Source organism: Dioscorea cayenensis, chromosome 6 (assembly GCF_009730915.1).
Source record: "Dioscorea cayenensis subsp. rotundata cultivar TDr96_F1 chromosome 6, TDr96_F1_v2_PseudoChromosome.rev07_lg8_w22 25.fasta, whole genome shotgun sequence".
Taxonomy (NCBI): domain Eukaryota; kingdom Viridiplantae; phylum Streptophyta; class Magnoliopsida; order Dioscoreales; family Dioscoreaceae; genus Dioscorea; species Dioscorea cayenensis.
In genome coordinates this window covers 3,728,334-3,750,244 of record NC_052476.1, presented here as the reverse complement: position 1 = coordinate 3,750,244, position 21,911 = coordinate 3,728,334, and the positions used below count along the sequence as shown (strand labels likewise).

The 21,911-nt window shown below is 32.0% G+C and overlaps 1 protein-coding gene across 2 annotated transcripts; it reads right to left on the bottom strand.

Annotated features, from left to right (window-relative positions):
* Nucleotides 1–773: 773 nt before the first annotated feature.
* On the bottom strand, nucleotides 774–10,769 carry LOC120263423 (oxysterol-binding protein-related protein 1C-like). 2 transcript variants are annotated; one of them, XM_039271315.1, is made up of 11 exons: nucleotides 10,185–10,769; nucleotides 9,748–10,104; nucleotides 8,034–8,133; nucleotides 6,837–7,285; nucleotides 5,857–6,012; nucleotides 4,098–4,265; nucleotides 3,869–4,009; nucleotides 2,049–2,279; nucleotides 1,839–1,952; nucleotides 1,400–1,593; nucleotides 774–1,092 (listed from the first exon to the last, which is right to left on the bottom strand). In XM_039271315.1, the coding sequence occupies exons 1-10, from the start codon at nucleotides 10,587–10,589 to the stop codon at nucleotides 1,405–1,407; spliced, it is 2,310 nt and encodes a 769-aa protein (XP_039127249.1). In that variant the 5' UTR covers nucleotides 10,590–10,769; the 3' UTR covers nucleotides 774–1,092; nucleotides 1,400–1,404. The 2 variants fall into 2 exon arrangements, with proteins under 2 accessions (XP_039127249.1, XP_039127250.1); XM_039271316.1 differs by having other exon boundaries at nucleotides 6,837–7,282.
* Between the last annotated feature and the right edge of the window lie 11,142 nt (nucleotides 10,770–21,911).

Sequence of the window (21,911 nt, the reverse complement as noted above, 5' to 3'; positions counted from 1 at the left end):
TTATAAAAAAAAATTATTACCTTTTCTTTCTAGCAAAAAATAAAAAAATAAAAAAATAAAAAGAAAAAGACAAAGGTTTTAAAAATAATAATAATAAAGTTAAGGTAGTGAATACTGACAAGCACAGTGCAAACCTGCAATGAAACGTCAACTTCTTAGTATGTGGGTGGGTTCAGACTTGAAAGTGACCTCTCCCCTGTCGACAGCTGTCCTATCTCTTATCCTCTTAATTAATTTCCATTTATTTATTTATTTATTTATTTTTATTTTATTTAATTTTTTTATGCAAATAAATCCCCTGGGGCTGGGGCATTTCAAATATTATCAGTTATGTTGCAAAATCAACTGAGTTAAGTGATTCTGTTGTTTTATCATCAAAATATCTGCTTATTTTTTTCAACCACAAGGGAAGCTAGATGTCTAGATGACACATGGATTAAAAAACAAAAAATAAAAATAAAAACTTTTAATTTATTTAGTTAAGCTCTTCATTGTTATACTCTTTGATCATGCAGTTCAGGGTCAATCAATTGGCCTCATTAATTAGTAATTACCTTGCTAATTAGGATAAAGTTCACTTTTTTTTTAAAAAAAAAATAATAATAATAATAATAAATAAGCAAATTGCATGCTATGTTTACCAAGGCATATAAATATAACAAAAGCGAATCAAAGTATAACATTTCTAAATACCTCAAACTAAACACACACACAGAATTGGAATAACTAGTACTAAATTATAAGATTAAAAAGAACATGAAAAAGATAACATGTATAATGCAATGTTGTAAGATTTGCATTTCTTTATTTTTTTTCAATTATTATTGGTGTCCAGAAAAAATTTAAGTACATGAGACAGTATGTCAGATGGAAGGTCTCAATTTATGCTCTCTCATATATAATATATTTCACTAGTTCTTGCCTTTTGGGTCATTTCCATCACCTCTTCAGAAAAAGAGTCTTGTTTTTAAGCCTAATTTTTCCCATTCCCACCCACTGCTACCAAACTATCTCCACCTTCATACCTTCATTCCTTCATTCAAGGGATCATAGCTGGCTCTAACACACTTCCCACAAGGTACAGCATTTTCCCTGTTTGTGCAAAAATACTATTAGAGATTCAAGTTTGTTATTTCTAGTTTTTTCACTATGATTCTTAACTTTTGTCCTTATTTTTGCCTTTCATGGTTGATCTATATATATAGTGTGTGTGTTCTAGACAAGAAACTAAACTCCCCCAACAGTAATCATAAAAGCTAGTGATTCAGCAGGATATTATATTGCAACAATGTAAGAAAGAACAGTGTATACATCTATTATTATCAAAGAAAAGTAGAAAACTATTAACAGCATCATGGATTCCAAGGTAGAGAACAGAAGCAGAAAGAGGAAAGAGAACCTGGTTTAAATTTGACTGGAAGCTATTGAGTCAATCATTTGATCATTAGGGACTTGACCAAAGATATCAGGGCAGCCTTCCCACTTGCCTTGCTCCCTAGCTTCCCAATAACCACCACTGTATCGGTAAGTGTCGGTACTTTCATCTTTAGCAAACCACCTAGGCTTCCATCCTCTTTCCTGCATCTTTCTTGCCTGCACTCATATTCCATCATTGGCTTTTAAATAAACTCCAAGAGTTTAATGCAAAACAATGCATTACACAAACAAAACAGTGACAGAATTTCTCTTAGAATGCTGCATTGTTTAAGCTTTATCTGTGACTTTCTAGTTTTCAAGTGTACATTAATCTGTATGTATGATATAGGATGGGAGAAAACTCAAAATTGTTGATCCAATGAGAGGACATGAAATATAAGAGTCTTCGTTGTAAAAATCACCTGACGCTGTCTTTGTTCCAGCCTCAATTTCTCAGCATTCGCCATGTCATACTCCCCATTTTCCAAGCATCTCTGGTCAGGCCTTAGCCTTGAATCAGTTGGTGGTAGTTTTTCCTGTCAAACAATGAATTCAGTTAACACCCAAAATGCATAGCTAGGTTACAACATGGAAGTAGATGATGAAATTAAATGAAATGCTATGGTTCTAACCCTCAATCCAGGGGTGAGCTCATTCATTGTGATTGCGAAACGTGTGAGGTTATAACGAGTTGGATACATTGAGGGCTTCCCACGTTCCCACAATAACTGGGCTTCTAAAAATGGTTCAGTCCATTTTCGCTTGTTAGAACAATCTCCAAGCACATAATGCACACTCTCATCCCACTTCCCGATGAGCGTGGCCACTGTCTTCCCATTCCTATCTTGCACTATGCCTTGAACCTGTATACAGAGTTTTACAATTTGTTGACCAATTATGTGAAGAATTAAATGACATGACAAATTTAGAGGATCATGTAACAAACAGTTGTTATGGAGATTAAAGGAAGTACTAGAAACAGACAAGCATACATCACGAAAAACTGTATATACCAACTTGACAGAACCAACCAAGAAAAAAAAAAGGAGAGAATCAAACAATGATGGAGAAAAGAAGAGAACTAGCATAACAAATGAGCAATAGAAAGAGAGACTTGAGTTATATGACAGAGCAAGAGGCCAAAATGAATATAAGAGAATCAAAACTTTTGTGTTTTATGTTAATCAGACAGGCCACAATCAAAGGCATTTATAGAAAATAGACTTGTGTATAGGCATAGAATAAAGTAATATGCCATCATTCTAGAATTTCCGAAATGAATATGATGAATTCCAACAACATATTTCATATACAGTACACTACTTAAAGGATATATTTTTCCTTTGTAACTTCTACTGTCACTTTATTGCTCAGCAAGGAGGCACTGGATTACATCAAAGATAAATCCTTGAAGAAAATTTACACTGATCGCTAAATGTAAATAGATATTTTTGTCCGCACGTATAATTGTCATTAAATATTTGACAAAATCTATAGTCCCTTGCTATGCTTTGTTCCTTCAAATCAAGTTTGGCTGTTGAACCCATGGAATGTATTCCAGAACTTTATCCCTCAATACCAGAGCTCATATACTCTAACCATAATCCATATATGTAAAAAGTTAGATGAAATTTGATTGCATCAAACTAATCTGCAACCTCCACCAGTCACCACTGTGCCGATCATAAACTCAATTTACCCTCTAACTCCACTGACCATAAAACCTCGGTAACATCTCCTTGCATCACCAATTCTTCCTCATATAAAGATCAATACCTATTTTCAACATTGTATCTTATCAATCTTGCTGGAAGATAAGTAAAATCATTTGAAGTTATCTCACAAGATCCAATTCTCTTCTATAACCTTTGTACAGCAGTGGTATTTCCATACCTAATTTACAAATTGTGCAGATGAAATCTAGAAATGCTGCCATCTCCTAAACTGTATGATGCTGTGGTCAAATGTTACATATATTTCCATAATAGGTGAGAGGCTCCAGGGATGCTTCTCAGAAGAGTCCTATTAACAGTTAATCTAGACGGATGCCAAATCATTTGCAGAGGGTCATTAAATCTTTCTATTAAGTAGAGAAAGGTTTGGCTGCTGCCATTGCATATTTTCAATTGCCATGAAAATTGGCACTACTTATTGTGTGCAGACTGCAGACAGCTTATGATCACCTCATGGCCTATTTTCCAGTCATGTGAAAGATATTACACAAGGCATACACACAACAACCACTACATAACAAGCCAGAATGATTCAGCTTTTTTAAGAACTGGCAAGTAAACAGGTAGCATACGGCACTGCATGACAAAGCATGAAGGAACGAGGAGAAAAGTTCAATTGTCAAGGAGTGCTTGAGAAAAGGACAACGATAACACAATTATTTTCTGCACAACCAACACATTAGTTAAAGCATAAAGGGTCACTTTAAAAGTTGATGCACCTGGTGAGGATTCCGGTCTATTATAGATTGCTCCTTGAACTTTATCTTACATGAGAACTCATGATTTCCTTGGATTCGCATTGTACCATAGTGATCACAATAAAGTTTTCCCAGTATAAGGTTGTAGATGGAAGTTGTCACCTAGTTACAGTTAAAAGGTATTAAACTAAAGTTCCAGATAAAGAACAATGTATAAGAATCTGAGTATCAGATGCATGAATGGCAATACCTTGCTCCACTTGAAGACTTCACCATCATCAAACTCTAGTGTTAAAACTCCAACAGGATCAAGCTGAATTGAGCGACCCCAAAACTTACTTTTTAAATTGCTATCTGCCCAAAACCTCCATCCAGTACCCTCACAGTGGCATGCGACAATCATAGGGTGATGACTGACCTACACGAATACAATAAACCTTCAAACAGAAATACCTTAAAAGTTGCCAATAATTTATAAATCATAGGTAAATGATGTGCCAGAGAGAGAGAAATGAAAGCTTAATAATTTATTGCCATTGATTCCCAGTGGATGGGGTTGTATACAAAACCTCAAGGTGAGGTGACAAATGGCCAACTAGCAGAGATAACTTCTTCAGACAATGTTTGCGGGTAGGTTTCAAATCATAACATGAATTTTACAAATATGTTTTATGGATTGGTACTGTAATTCAAAATCCAAATCATTCAATCTGATTTGAATCATTAAAATTACATAAAAGAAAATACTTTTGAGATTCCCAACCTAAATATTGGAGGGTGATAAATGAATAGAATATAAAATCACAATATCAGCAAGCACAGTAGAACTTTTCATAAAAAGTGAAAATCAGTCCACTCGTATATTAGCATGTTTAGATCAAGATCCAATGGCATGAATTCACTTTACAGGGACTTCTTACCTATATGTTGGTATCAACAGAAATTTAGCACAAAATGCGTGTCAAAAGCTGCTGTGTAGAAATGCCTAAAATTTAATGAATGCATAATTTAGCATGCCTACATCAAGATCAGCAAGCAAGGTTAATTGCCTGCATTATAGGATTTTATAACATCAATGATAAAAGATGTTCATTTTGCAAAGGTCTTAATAGATGACGTACATAATTGGATCCTATCAGTAGGCTTTTAGCATTTCTCTAGACATACATACAAATACTTCCATAAGGAGAGAAAGAGAGAAATTCATGGAAAAGCATAATGTGTCACATTGAGGTGGCTGTGGTGTTTGCATTTGTCTTGGGTGGCCAATACACATGCCTCAATGTGTGCTCCCCTTGAAAGACAAGAATAAAAACAAGTAGCAATCATGAACAAAATCCCACAAAGTGATAATGATACAAACTGGTACCAAGCATCTGAAAATTATCAGTTTAGAAGTTTTTGGTAACAAAGGAAGACGTGAGTTTCCCTTGATAAAAAAACAGCATTAATAACACAAGAAGACCTTACTGTCTTAAAGGGTGTTTCTTACATACACTATACATGGCTGCTGAAAGCAAAAAAACAAAAAAAAAAAACAAAACAAAACAAAACAAAACAAAAACAAAAAACAAAAAACAAAACAAACCAAACCAAAAGAAGAAAAGAACAGAAATTTCATCACAATAGTTCTTAAGGATATGCCCCTTTCCATACATTATGCTACATTTAGCGAAAATTTAACAATTAGACCAGATTCAGAGATGAATCATTTTTTTGGCAAAAAAAGTTATTACCAAATAGTAACTTATTTTGGTGGAATCTAAATTTGATTTCTAGGCACATATATTGATTGCCATCAGAGCCCTCAATTTGGCTGTGAATGTGCTGCTTCATTTTCCCAACATGGTGACTAAAGATAAATATAAGAAGCTAAATGACCATCCAAATAAAAACCGCAAACCATCATGGAGACGCCAGAATATAGAATGGAGAAATCCCAGATTTGAAGACTTGATGTGTATACAGAAAAGTAAATATCAAAGATGATAATATGAAGGTCCAGGCACCTTTTCTGAGAAGAAACGGAGCCCTTTGTCTGGGTAATCAGCCTCATAAGTCTCTCCGAGAAGAGGGTTAAAAGGTTTGCAGTTTCTTCCTTCTGTTGAAGCATATCCAGAGATGGCAAATGCGGCCACATTTAATATTCTCATAAGACTGTTTCCCTGCAGAATTTAGGCAGATGATTAAAAGACTATTTGACCATGGAAAAAGCCACATTAAATACATAAAACTGAAGCAAAACACTTTCAGGAACCATGACTGAAAACTGGCACGTTATTTCTGACATTCTGGTACATAAAACAACAATTCAATTTAACATATGAATTCAACATAAGCCTCCTCATTTGGAATTCCTAAAGATCAAGTAGCACTACTGATAATGTGTGCAAATTAAGTTTTGACTGGAAACATTTTACTGAAGTTCAACGGATGGTTCAAAAGCCTAGTAAGAAGATTTTCCAATTGAATTACAATTTACAAGCAATCACAATTAGCTGTCTCCATGGAGCCATTCATTTTGTACCTGGGCACAAGCATACTTTACATCTATGGCATATCACATTTCCTTTAAAGAGTAAATCTTGGCTTTAATTGTTTGGAACAGTAATATCAGGTTTTACAATACTTGATTATGCTTGTGGCCTTATGTGCTTATCAAGCCCTTGAATGCTAAGCAACTTATAACAATAATGATGGTCTCATTTCAAGAATATCATTATAATTAAGGACACGAATTTCTAAAAAAGTTATTCTTGGTAAAAATTTAATCTTTAATGTGTTCAAGAAACTTATTAGTCACTGTAATATGATGAACTTAGGTTAGACAAAAGAGTTCAATGTCTGAAGAAGATACTGGCTTCACAATTTTCATACTAACAACGAGCATAGGGATAAATCTTAGTTATTGGTGACACCATAAAGGAGGAAAACAACAAATAATCTACACAAAAGAAAGAACATAAGAACATGTGAATTAAAATGTTACCTTTTTGCCCCACTCACACGCTCTGTCTATAAGGTAAGAGTATTCAAGATCTTCAAAACATTTCTGCAAGGACGAAAGTGGTTCATTGAAATATACAGGAAGACATACTTTAGTAAGATCTTTCCCAATGTTATCTTTAATCATTGACCAAAGGCTAACTCCTTTCTCTTTCTCAACAGGATCAGGCAATTTTTTACGCCTCCTAACATACGGGTACTGAGATCCAACAGCTTTCATGCAGTCATCAAAACCATCAACCGAGCCATTGCCACAGAATTCATCATTATCAGAATCAATTTCTGATTTATGAAAGTCAGATCCACTACTTTTAAAAGAGCTTGATGAGAGAAAATCTCGTGTATCAAAAAAGATATTTTCTTCATCATCAGTCTCTTCTTCAGCAACATCTTGTCTTTCATTTTCTTCATCAGTATCACTTCCACTTCCTTCTGAAACAGTGTGAATAGTTACAAACAGAAAAAGTGCTGGTCAAACTAATAGCTTTCATCAGCTGTCATTAACTATTATAAATATGATCAAAAGTGTGTCAATCTTTTGTCAGACACCTGTATAAATATGTCTCATTTTCATATTTTGTTGTTGCTAGAGGCTATCGGATGGAAAAATCTGAAAGATCCACACAAGAATTCAAGATGCAATTGCCAAAGCAAATGTGAGAAGACCCTATGAATTATATCACACATACATAAAGATGATCCAAAACTAGGTACAATAACATGAAGGGGATCAGTGATACAGGAACACGAAAGGAATGATGAATGTAAGGAACATTATCTAAGTGCACCTATATAAAAAGCTCATAATAAGCCAAAAGGGAACACTACACACGTTCTAGATGCCGTTTTCTCAGGGTTGAAGTAAGAAATTTGACTATCAATGAGTTCCCTACAAATGACCAATATAATGCAAGGTCATATAGAGTAAAGTAAATTTTATCCAATCACCAAAACCTACCATATTTTCAAACTCATAAACAGCATCTCTGAAAAATGCTATTTAATCAGTCTAAACTACACTACTATGCAAGATCCAGCATTCATCATATGGTTAACTTTGGCACAAAAGCAAATTAACAACATTCAGCAAGGACAATAAAAATGACAGTTGCTTAGAGATAAAATCTAATAATTCATCTAGCTCATTACAAATCACACCAGTAAAGTCAGTAAGCCATACCACTATATTTTTCCTGCCTTGATCTAGATGAAGATTCGTCTTCCTCTGCATGCCTTTGGCTCTCATCAACAAGGGTATTCTCCAAATCAACCTTTTCTGTCTAAATAAAAAAGCAACAAAGGCAGTTTTTAATAAGTCAGACTTAGATTTTTTAGATGACCACTAGCATCTTCTTCAGCAAGTAGAAAATGACAATAAATAACAGTATGCATGTGTGTTACTTATATGTGAATACAGATGATTGTGGCTCGTAAATGCAAGTGACAAAGGAATTATGCCCCATCAAGATCAATAGGATCTAAATCTAAAAAAATCCAACTCTATCATAGTTTATTAGAAGGGAACCTTCAAATTTCCTAAATTTTTTTTTCCCTTCTGGGAATAACTAGCTCTGCTAAAAAGTTTGGGTTCAATATTACTATAACAAGAACCTTCAAGACAAAGAATCAGTTTTCTCCTAGATATGTGGGATGGGGCTATCAAAACGACACACGTCACCCATCAAATGTTGGATGCTGACCAGCTAAAATCCTAGCGAAGAAGGTTGGATGAACATGAACGATTTTCTGATATTTTCTGTAGATACAACTTGAGGTTAGATGAGAAGGACTAAAGTAAATGTTCTGATCTCACACATCCAACTAAGAAACACCTTCAGATGTTGATTGAACTGAGGATGTTAATTCTAAAATTACAAAGGTATTTTATCTTCAATGTTACTTAAAAAATAAAAAATTTCCAACAAACAATGCTCCTACGATCTGGAAGGATGCAATGAATGTCGAAGATACAACCATAGGACTGTATCTAGGGATATTCTGGATAATCTTAAAAGTTCTGTAATAAGGGATCCAATGAAAACTTCATGATTAACTATGACAAGCCCTGTTATATCACATTTATGTCATATTGCCCATCTAATCTCAAAATAAGTGACTCATAAGAAAAGAAGCTCCACAAAACATCAGAACAATAGAGCTTATACTGAACTTCATATTTTTATTGTACATCATTATAAGTTATGGCCAGTCAATTTGGAAGTAAAACCCAGTTCTATTTCAGGTTCAAAAACCATTTACTTAAGAGATAATACAGGACAAATTAAACATCAGGATATAACCCCAACCTACATAATTGATTCTGAATGCTTAAAAGTCAGATAAAAACCTAAGAACAAGGTAGAAGACATTAGTTGTATCATGAGGAATTTTGATTTCCTTGAATCAAGGTGATTAGAACAAGTTGTCGCTCATGAAAGGTCTGTGATAGTAAAACATGAACCATCATAATTCCACATCACCAAGCACAAGAAATCACCAGAAACAAATTCTACACATGCAAGGTCATTTCCTCCATAGAGAAAGAAATGCAGACAAAGATCATGACTTGCCGTGGCCTATTTCTAAATCATACATCTAGCAAATAACAAATTATTCCAAAAAATAAAATAAAATAAAAAAGAAGGAATATTTTGTCAAAAAGCTGAAATAAGGTACAATCCTTAAAGAAGTTGAAGGTAAGCATGGTAGCATGAGTGAGGTACAGTACTAAATTGAACAAGAGAAATCAGTTTTCAGCTCATTTAAGTCATGTTCATTGTGAATCATCAAACCTCACATTCAATTCGTTCAAGCAGCACATATGGACAATCATCTACAAGGTCTAGCAAGAACTACTACATCTCTGTTGGTATAAAAGCATGGTTCTTGCGTACCTCTAACTGCCGGAGAGTATCAAGGAGCAGTGACTGCTTCTGCTTGAGAGCCACAAGCTGGTTCTGCAGCCCAGAGAACTCAGTCCTTATGATCTGCTCAGCGTCCTGTATGACCAACTCGTTCACCCCTTCTTCCTGGAGCCTATGCCTCAACTTCTCCGTCGACACGACTAGCCCATCCACCGGCGCCATCAGCTCACTGTTCGACAACCTCGGGAACATCTCCTTCACCGCCTGCAGCGCCTCCATCCACTTCCCTCGATCCTCTCTCGTCTCCGCCCTCAAGTGCATCCTCTTCGTCCCCGTGAACACCGAAAACCTCTTATCATCCGACCGACTCTCCCGCACCGACGACACCTAAAAATCCAAAATTCAAAAATCAAGAACCCCCCAAAATTCAAACAACAAGTCAAGAACCAGAAAATTCAAACACTCACCTTGAGATGAACCTCCCCAATGGGCTTACGACGGTGATGAGTCCCACCATTCCGGCTACGAGACATCCGGCGAACAGGCACCTCACCGATGACCTTAGATCCCTTCTCAGTGACCCGATCGACCTCAACGCGATCAGGGCCATGGATCTTATAGTAAGAAAGCACACCATCTTGAAGAACAAACCAGCGAGGACGCCAGCCCTTGCCATAGTTGACCCACTTGTGAAGGATCCCGGAGATCCCATTACTGACGATGTCTTTGAGCATCAGCTGGTCAGCATGGAGGTCGGAGCGGAAAGGGAAGCGACGTAGAGGGGAAGAGTCACTGCTGGGGGTGGCGATGGCCGCCGCCGCCGCCGCCGCCGCCGCCACCGCCGCCGCGGCAGGCGGCGGAGGAGCAGGCATCGGAGAAAGAGAGGGGAGCTAAAAGAGAAGCATGGATCCCGAGGGATTTGGAGCGTGGGATCGGCCTCGGGAATCGTGCAAGAAGATGAAGATGATGATGATTATGGAGGAGAAGAAGAAGAAGAAGAAGAAGCAGAATAGCGTGGAATCCGTTAAGCGGTTCTGAGACGGCAGAGGAGGTCACTCTGGTTTCTCAACAAAGAGAGAGAGAGAAGAGAATAAGTACTAGTGGGCCCTAGGTGGGCCGGGGTTAGTTACGTAATTAAGCGTGGTTTTACGTTTATATCCTTGGTAAAAAAATATTTATTTTATTTTATTTTATTTAGAATTTTTTTTATTATTTTTTTTATTTTAATATAATTTTAAAAAAAAATTAGTTAAAATTAATTAATAATCTAAAATTTATATTAATTTTTAAAAAAAATATTTAAAAAATATTTTAAAATTTGTGTGATTGAATATAATTTATTGGAAGATATATAGAGGTACATTAAATATAAAAGATAAGTTTTAAAAATAATAGTTTATATTTTTAAATTTTTTTAAATGGATAAATAATAAAAAAAAACATCTAAATTATTACTTTTTCACTCACTTGGGTTTTTAGAAAATATTTGTTTTTTTGTTTTGTGTGTTTTTTAATAAATTATATATATATATATATATATATATATGAGAACTCATCATCTAGGGACGTCCCTAGATTTCAAATCTAGGGATGTCCATAGTAGCCATTGGATGGTAATCTGATGGCTCTTATCATTATGAACAGTAGAAACCGCGTTCTACAGTGTTTGCACAGTAATCATGAACAGTAAAAAGGTGTACAGTGTTTATGTAAACAATCAACCATCAGATGATGATCCAATGGCTTAGATTTAAAACATCCCTAAATTTAAAATCTAGGGACTTACCTAGATGATATTTTTCCATATATATATATATATATATACTTGTCATCCTTTGCCTCAGTGTATATAACCTTAATAAATGTTTGATTTTAGTTAGAGATTTTTTTTTTTTGTTATGTGTATCAAAAACAGGGGGGAATTTTTTTGTCACCTCCTTGAGTTTTTAGGAGTTATTTTGTGATCAATTTTTCAAATTTTTTTTTTTACTTTATCATCCTTGGAAATTAATAAAAACTATATTGAATATTTTAAAGATTCTAAGGTGAAAATAAATATTGGGATTGAAAAAAAAAAAAGAATTTTTGGGTGAAGATGTTATATTTACTTTTATTATTTTCCCCACCATGGTAAATAATTACAAATTAAAAATATTTTTAATATTTTTTTGGCACTGAATATATCTAATATTTGGAAAAAAAAATATAAAATATCATTAAATAGAGAGGTTATTTTTATAATGTGGCACATTTTCCAGTAATAACTTTATACCCTTGGTAAAAGTTTTATTTTTATTTTATTTAAAGGTTTATTTTGTTTAGATAGGGTAATTTACTTTTCACCCACTTGAAGTTTAAAAATCATTTGTTTGTGTTTTATTTTTAAAAAAAGTATTTTGGTTGGAAAGTTTTATTTTATTTTATTTTTATTTTTACTTGTCATCCTTGGCCTTTCACACTGTTTATAGCCTTGGTAAAAGTATGATTTTATTTAGAGGTTATTTTATGATCACTTTTTCAATTTCTGTTTACTTTACCATCTTTGGAAATTATTTTGGGTTATGTCAAATAAAAATTAGATTGAATAGTTAAAAATTCTAAGGTGAAGATAAATATTGAGAGAAGACAAAAAAACCAAAATAATTTTGTGGGATGAAGATGTTATATTTATTATTATTTTCCCCTCCACGGTTAATAATTACAAATATAAAAATATATTAAAATTTTGAAAAGTAAAAATATAAATTATTAAAATATCATTAAACAGAAGGTTATTTATGTTAAATATAAATAAAATACATGTTAAATCGGAACAAACGGACTGGCACAGAGAGATATATTAAATATCTTTTTTTTTAATTATATTGGAGGGGCGTATTTGTAAAATGACCTTTTATTAAACTACAGTTATAATGCGCAAAGTGAGAGTCTGAGGGAGATATAAGCAAGCAAAGGACAACCAGTTTTAAATTCTTAATAGCATTTATTCATGTCCTTTGTCGTCTTTTTACTTTTCAGCATGCCACTTTTGATTAATACTAGGACTTAATGAGATGACCTAAATTGGAAGTTTCTTTTGTTTTACCATGTAAATATCTCTGATTTGAGGGGACATGATAAATAAGACCAATTCAATATCTTAATATTATTTTCATGCATATAATTAATATAAAATACCCTAATTGATCCATGTATTATCTGAAATTGTGTTCTTTCAGTCTTTCTTGTTTTATTTGCCCTTCCGAGATCCTTTGATTTAATTTTTCTGTCCATAAAGACTGACGTGACATTTAAAAACATATTATATTATTAAAAAAACTATTTTTTATCATTGAAAAGCTATCGGACGACGGCGTGGCATTGGTGAACCTCTCATTGGAATTGAGAAATAAGGTGCTAGTGGTGCGGTCTGGAACCTTGCTAGCTCTAGTGGAAGCGCTCCGATGTGGGCATGACGAGGCTCGGGACCACGTGGCGGGTGTCATCTTTAGCCTCTTGTTAGACAACGACAATAAGGGTGCCATCGGCGTGCTCAGCATCATACCCTTTTTGCTCCATCTCTTCGCAAAGCCATTGGAGGAGGCGAGGACTTGTTAAGACTCAAGTATGGCAATTTACCATCTCTGCACAATGGGAACAAATAGGAAAAGGATAGCAAAAGCTGAAAAGGCACTAGAGCAATGGTGTCTGTGGCGAAGAAGGATGGCGAGGTAGGGTTGGTGGCGATGATGGTGGTGTGCTGGCTCACCGGATGTGTGGAGGGGTGTGTGGCGCTGATGGACGCTAATGTGGTGGCAGCTATCGTTGAGATACTTTGGAAAACAAGTTCAATGGAGGAAGAGTAATGTGTGGAAGCATTGTACGAGATGAGCAAAAGGGGGATGAGGTTTGTGGCGATGGTGAGGGAGGCTGCGGCAGCAGAGAAGGAGATTGCTAGCGAGGTAGTGAAGGAGATGATGAGGAGGACGACGATGGTGATACGTGGCCAGAGAGAGGGGTTGGAGAGTGTTGAGAGTTTGATGTTGGGGTTTCATGGAAGGAATACTTTTTTAATTATATAATATTCCCTCCGTTCCTTTTTATTTGGCATAAACCATGTTCCTTTTTATCTGTCATTTTTACACATCAAGAAGCATTTATTATTTTTTTTTCCAAAATTACCCTAACACTCTATTCAATTTTTTTCTTGAAATTTAATATGAGAGAGAAATGTGAGGATATAAATTAGGGTTAATTTTGAAAAGATAAGTAAGTTTTTATTAAATTATGCGAAATAACCAATTTTTTTAGTATGTGAGATTCGGTCATTCACGAAAAATAAAAAAAGAAGGGAGGGAGTATGTTTTTAAATGTCATGTCAGCCCTATGTATTGAAAATTAAACAACCGTTGTGTAAAAGACTTGATTTTACTCATTGAAATAATAAAGGGATCTCGCATATAATTAATTCTTGCACCAAATGACCTATGGTCGAGCACTACTAACCCACTCCATAAAATTTAATCTACAAGACTTTCACTACTGTGGTGGCTGTGAAAGCTGATTTATAACTCGATCCACATGTCAGTCAAGTGAGAGCACACAGGTGAACTATCACTGTTTGCATATGCACATACTTGGTTGTATAAGCGTGCATTTGTCAAACAAATGTTTTGGATCTACTAAGTAATACTTAACAACACAGAGGTATATGTGTAATTTAAAGATTTTTATGTATTTAAAAGAAAAAACTTAACCAACAAAACACACACACATATAATATATAAGCAAATGTGAAATTTCATCACAAACCTTTTGACGTCCCAACCACATAAGATCTACCTATATATATTAACAAAACATTTATTTTTTGCATTTTATTAGGATAATATTAAATATAATTACTATATATTTTCTTTTAAACAAATGTGTGAGAGAAATATAAACAATAAAAGGCCATAGTGCTTTACTAGGAGTAATTTCAAGCTTTTATAGGGAGATTTATGTGAAAATATTATTATTAGGAAACATTAGTAAAACTCCTTATACATTTTCATTCTAATCATATACATATATATTTTTTTCGTTTACAATTTTAGTTTTTTATTTTTTTGAATATTTTCCCTATATTCTTAATATTTTAATAAAATATCAAAAATCGATAACGAAGGCCATGTCAAATGTGAGTGCGATGACACAAATGCAAAAAGGATGAGCTTACCCTCTCACAGTCCGCAAGCTTGATGACAAGCGGTAAAATAGAAAGTAATTTTATTTTAATTTTAAAAATAAAAATAAAAATTTTAAAAATTAAGGATATTTTGGAGATTTGATAAATTAAAAGGATTTTTAGAATTGGATAGTGGGTACTGTTGTTACATCCCTTATAATAATAATAATAATAATAATTTATTATTATTATTATTATTATTATTATTATAATAGAGAGAATCAATCCCTGATGATGTCCATAGATAAAAAAAATCTTTTGATGTCCATTATCAGCCGTTGAATCTCAATTCAACGACTAACATAGATGGTCACTAGTTATTACAATAACATATACAGTAATTAAATATTATAATGAACAGTTTTATCAATGTCAGATCCAACGGCTGATAATTGAATGTTCATAAATTTCTTATCAATGGATGTTCATAGGATGTAAATTATTATTATTATTATTATTATTATTATTATTATTATTATAATTATAAGATGAAATCGAATTTCAACATCACAAGTGCAATGCATTTATGGGAAACTTTAATTAAAGAAATAATGGAACTTAAACTTCAACAATTACTTTGATGGGAAAGTTTGGTACAATTATTATTCTTTTGAGTATGATTTAAGAATAGAGTTAATTTCCCACACATGATACCTGTCATTTGTTTCCTTTATTTATTTAATATAAGAAATTGTTTTCTTATGTTAAAAGGGATGGAAAACTAAAAAATATATATATATAATACAAAATAAAAACACTCATATTTGTCTATATTCATTTCGATTAAAAATCAATTGCAATTTGTCAACTAAAAAATATTTTTTTGTTTCACTTATTTTTAAAGAAATAAAAATAAATAAATAAATGTGATTGTTGCAAAGCCACTGTCAACTTATGTTTTTGTATTTATTATTTTAATAATTAAATCATGAATATTTACTTATATGCATTTCAAAATGAATATTCAAATTAATTTTTAATAAATAATAAATAATTTTAATTCTTATTATTTTGATATTTACCCATATCGGCTTGTAAAGCAGATAATAATTATATAATTTTGATTATTGTAATAACTATAATAAATATTTACTTATATAAATTTACAAATGAATATTCAAATTAAAATTTGTAAATACCAAATAGTTTTTATTATTATAGCTGATATTTACTTTTAGTAGTTTTAATTTTATTTATTTATTTTATAAAATCTACTTAAAATAAATGTCTCTTGTATACTTATTCTTTAATTTTTTTATTGATTTTTTTAAAAATAATATAAATAAATAATAAAATTTGTTTAGTGATAGAATTGATTTTTAACAGCATTAATTAAAATTTAAGCATATACTCTAATCTTGATTAAGGTTATAAATTTTATTAATTTTAAATTAATAAATATTGATCTATATTTTAGACATCATTTTATTAAAATTCTCAAACAACCACCGCTCTAGTGTAGTGAGTTATTATTTGAATAACGAACAAGTAAACTTAGGGTCAAATTCTTAAATAAGATATAGTAAGACTCTAATTGTCCCATATGATTTTTTTATAGAGTTAATAAATTTTCTTGAGAGTCATTATGCCACTGTGCATCACTCTATCTCATTAAAATGGTCAACATTCTCTAAAAAATTGCTTGCATACCCTTATAAAAGTGGATATTATATTTACTTGTATAAATTTATTAAGGTTTATATTAATTTTTATTTTTTTATTATTTAGTTTTAAAAAATGAATGATAAAGAAAAGAGTAGAGAATAATTGTCTTCGTTAAAATTTTTAATTGACTTTTGAGCTGATATTATATAATCCAAAATCATTTTTATAGGGGTATATCAGTAATTTTAATTTTTACGTAGGCACACTTTTGCAGAAAAACACTTTCTAATGACAAACTCATCCTTGTGTTTATAGCTAAAGGGGTAGATATGTAATTACACATATTGACATATTAGAAGAAATTTTTTTCCATTTTTGGGAATAATAATAATTAGAAAAAAAATAAAAGAGATAAATTTGAAGGTGCATGAGAACATAGAGAATTTTTATTCCACTTTCCAGTTCTAAAGTTACATACACAATTGATCATTCATAAAGGCCTTGCTTTTGGCAGAGTATCCATGTGAAACCTTTTTTCTCTCTTTTTTTTATTAATAAAAAATTAAATAATAATAATAATAAAAGATAAATTATTTTATAAAAGTTATAATTATTACCCTCATTTTCATGTCTTCAACTTTGTAATTTGAAGTACTTAAATTTTATTTTCAATATTAGTTTTTATGATTATTTGAAGGGTTTTGTGAGGTTTTTACATTTAAATTATGTATGTCTTAAATTAATTATCTTTCTAAATAATTGGATTTATTAATAAAGAATTAAATAAATGATGGTTTTGCACTTGCATGATGCCACGTAGAAGAAACATTTGAACAAAAAAACATTATGATAAAAATAATATGTTACAATTTCAATTAATAAACTCGTGGTAATTTTTTTTTTGAAAAAATCAAATTAAAACCTAAAAAATAAGCAAAATTTCAGCACCTAAATTCCTCTTGTACTTCTGTCATAAAACTATTCTGTATTATTTAACACTATCGAGTATTGTGTATAAATTAATAGTAGTTGTTAAATGCAAATTTAACCGCTACTGTAGACATATCTTAAGTTCATATTTAGAGATATCCCTAAAAAATTGGCTCTAAAAAAATAAAATATCATCTATGGACATATTTAAAGTTACTATTGTCTAAGGATGTTTGATAAAACTGTTAAATCATCATTTAATGGCCATTATTGACATGGAAACTGTGTAAAGTTACTGTTATTTATTTTGAATAACTATTGTTCGGCATTATTTAGCATTGTTTGATGCCGTGTATGAATTGACAACCGTCTTTAAATGCAAATCTAATGATTATTGTGGGATGTCCCTAGATGTGGGACTTTCCTAGATAGCGGCCCTATAATTTATTTTGTATGTTCATATTTCAGAATGATTGTCCTAAAATTGTGGCCAGCTACTAATAAATTAACTTTTTTCTATTTTTAAATATATATATATATATATATATTTCTTTACTTGGTTGAAAGTAAAATTTACCTCTGCCTCATTTTTTTTTTGGTTTTTTTTAAATCAGGATGACTAAGGAAAATGTATAAAATTTGATATTAAAAAAACTTATTTTGTGAAATAAAAACTAAAATTTAAGATAACAGTAATTATTAATCCTATTGTGTTAAATATATATATATATATATATATATATTATTATTATTTCACACGCGTGCACATATATATAATGAATGCCAACAACTATTTAGTCTATTGGTATCGGGTCCCTTGTGTTAGGGTATTCGCCTCAAGTGTCAAGCGTGGCTCTCCGAGTTCGATCCCCATCTCGTGCAAGGTGAGGGTATGGTTCGGTGGTGAATGCTGATCTTCCACATGTTTGTCCCGCAGGTCCTACACTATCACCTTCTCTCACAAAAAATATATATATATATATAATGAATGAAAAAATTGTATGAATTTTTATTTCAAAATAATTATTTTGGGAAATAAAAACTAAAAATTAAGATAACAGTCATTCATTAATGAAACTTTGGTTAAAATATGTTTTTTGATTATTATATATATATATATAAATATAATTTTATTTTATTATAAATTAAAGAGTGTAATGTAAATAAAGAGAGGGCAAAGAGAACGTGATGGACAGAAACCACACGCTCGTTGTAGCATGCAAACAGGACAATCTCTGATCCCCTTAATAAATAAATAAATAAATAAATAAAAGAAGAAGAAGAAGTGACGTGTGAGCACGGATGTCGGGAACTCCAGTTCCGATATTTGCCGAATACCACATGATAAACCTCCATTTTCACATATATGCCCCTGTCAAATCCCTTAATTACATACATATATTTATATATATATATATTTCGTTGGATATGAGTATTATTCATACCTAATTTTGCAGTATGTGATTTCTCAAAATTTTGGTTTTTGGATGTCGTGAAAAAGGGATACCCAATTTTCTTCTTCTACTACTACTAAATAATAATAATACATATAAGCGGCACTGATGCTTCTGTTAAATAAGCGGCACTTATCAGCTATTTATCTCAATTTATTATTATTAATAATAATAATACATAAATATGTATATATATAAGACCGATAATCTAGGGACATCGACCCATAAATTTAAAAATTTAAAGATATCTCACAACAATCGTTTAATCATCATCTAACGATTGTTTTATCATAAATATAATTTCAGGGATGGGGTTAGCATCACCAACCCCACATTAGGGGTTAATAATAAAACAACAGTCGTTATATGAGTGATCTAATAGCTGCTATAGAGACATCTCTAGCCAAAAAATATATTATCATATATACATAAAATACTTACATAAGACAAAAACACAAGTGTTGCTTTTAAAGTAGTGGCACTTATAAGCATATATATATATATATATATATATATAATAATTTTTTTATTACTTGATAAACCATCGGTCACCTCACATATTTTATATATACTTCAATAATGTAAGTGAAAATTACCAAAATAACCCCCTAAGTTTCTAATATTTCCAAAAACACCCCATTAATTTGGGAATCCCTAAAAACCCTTTCCTTTTAAATACAATGAATTTGAAACCCCTCAAGCATTTAATGGAGTTAGTTTTAAATTTTTTGGACAAAATTATCCCTTGCATGGGAAGTTGTGGCAAGTGAGACGTGGTTTGACCATAACGCCCTTTGCTGCAATAATTTTTTCTCTTTAAGAGGAATCCGTTTTTTTTTCTTGGTTAATCCCCAGAGAACACCATTATTGGTGCTGGTTTCTTTTTTCTCTCTTCATCTCTTCAGCTTTTCTTTTTTCAAAGTTGTCGTTACTCGGACATCTTACGTAGGATTGGACCATCTGCTCGAAGAAGAACTCCCACTCAACTCTTTGGCATTTCATTAGTTTTGCGTCTACAGGTATTGAGGCGAGGTGGATGCCGTAGAAGATGTTGTGCAGTTTCCTTTTGTTTTGATATTTTGTGGGTTTCTTTTTAGTTTGATTTCTAAAGTATTCTATTAGAAAGAGAAATTTTTCGGTTTCATGGTGTGATTATTGGATGATCTTGTAGTTTGTAGGAAGATTTTTCGGCAAGAGTTTTGTTTGTTTTTCATTTTCGTTTGTGTACATAATCAAAAGCGATAATATTGTGTTGAAGGAGATTTTTTGATTGTTTTGCAATTTCATTGTGATGTCCGACTCGATTCACATTTGTCTAGGACGGGCAGGTTTAATTTTGAATGTAAATATTGTTATTTCTGTTTAACTATCGATTGTTCTATTTAAGTTTCAAAGTTTATGTTTAAATATCAATGTTTCTGTTTAACTACGACAGTTTCTATTTAAATTTCATCATTTCTTTTTAAATTTGCATTTGTTTACGAAAACGATTTTCATAAATAACGAGCAAAATGTATAATAATATGCGATAGTTTGTGGCAAACATATGTAACGAATATAAGTTATCATTTATGCTTAGCTAGCAATAGTTTCTTTGCAAGATCTACGATTGTGTCCGCACTCGGGGTAGTGAAATGAGTTTTTTAAATAATTAGCGCCTACAAAACGTTATCCAACATGCAATGACAAAACTTCAAAATGATCTAAAGAGTAAGGAAGGCCTACTAAATCGTCAGGGTGGCCTTGAGGTGGGACGGATACGCTCGTAGAATCCGAATACCTACTAAAATCATTTATGTTTAAACTAAAACTGGATATATTTAAACAGAGGCATAACATTTTAAACAGAGACTTGATAAATTTAAACGGAAACATTTATGCTTAAATAAAAAAACACCGTATAATTTTTAAAGCGAAAACAAGGACATGACAAGAATAGTTGAGAAAAAAACATAAGTTTTTAAGTGGAAAGCGGGATAATTAATCAATAATTAACTTATACAACTATGCTTATGTTTAAATATCATTGTTTCATTTTAAAAATTTGGGTTTTGTTTATGAAAAACGATTTTTCATAAATAACGAGCAAAATGTCTAATAATATCGCGATAGTTTGTGGCAAACATATGTAACTGAATATAAGTTATCATTTATGCTTAGTTGGTGATAGTTTCTTTGCAAGATCTACGATTGTGTCCGCACTCGTGGTAGTGAAATGAGTTTTTTAAATGATTAGCTCCTACAAAACGTTGTCCGACATGCAATGACAAAACTTCAAAATGATCTAACGAGTAAGGAAGGCCTACTAAATCGTCAGGGTGGCCTTGAGGTGGGACGGATACGCTCGTAGAATCCGAATACCTACTAAAATCATTTATGTTTAAACTAAAACTGGATATATTTAAACAGAGGCATAACATTTTAAACAGAGACTTGATAAATTTAAACGGAAACATTTATGCTTAAATAAAAAACCTGTATAATTTTAAACGAAAACAAGGACATGACAAGAATAGTTGAGAAAAAACATAAGTTTTAAGTGGAAACTGGGATAATTAATCAATAATTAACTTATACAACTATGCTTATGTTTAAATATCATTGTTTCATTTTAAAATTTGGGTTTGTTTATGAAAACGATTTTCATAAATAACGAGCAAAATTTACAATAATATGCGATAGTTTGTGGCAAACATATGTAACGAATATAAGTTATCATTTATGCTTAGTTGGCGATAGTTTCTTTGCAAGATCTACGATTGTGTCCGCACTCGTGGTAGTGAAATGAGTTTTTTAAATGGTTAGCGCCTACATAACGTTGTCCGACATGCAATGACAAAACTTCAAAATGATCTAACGAGTAAGGAAGGCCTACTAAATCGTCACGCGTGACCAGTGAGGGTGGGACTGGGATCACGCTCGTAGAATCCGAATACCTACTAAAATCATTTCTGTTTAAACTTAAAGTGGATATATTTAAACAGAAACTTGATAAT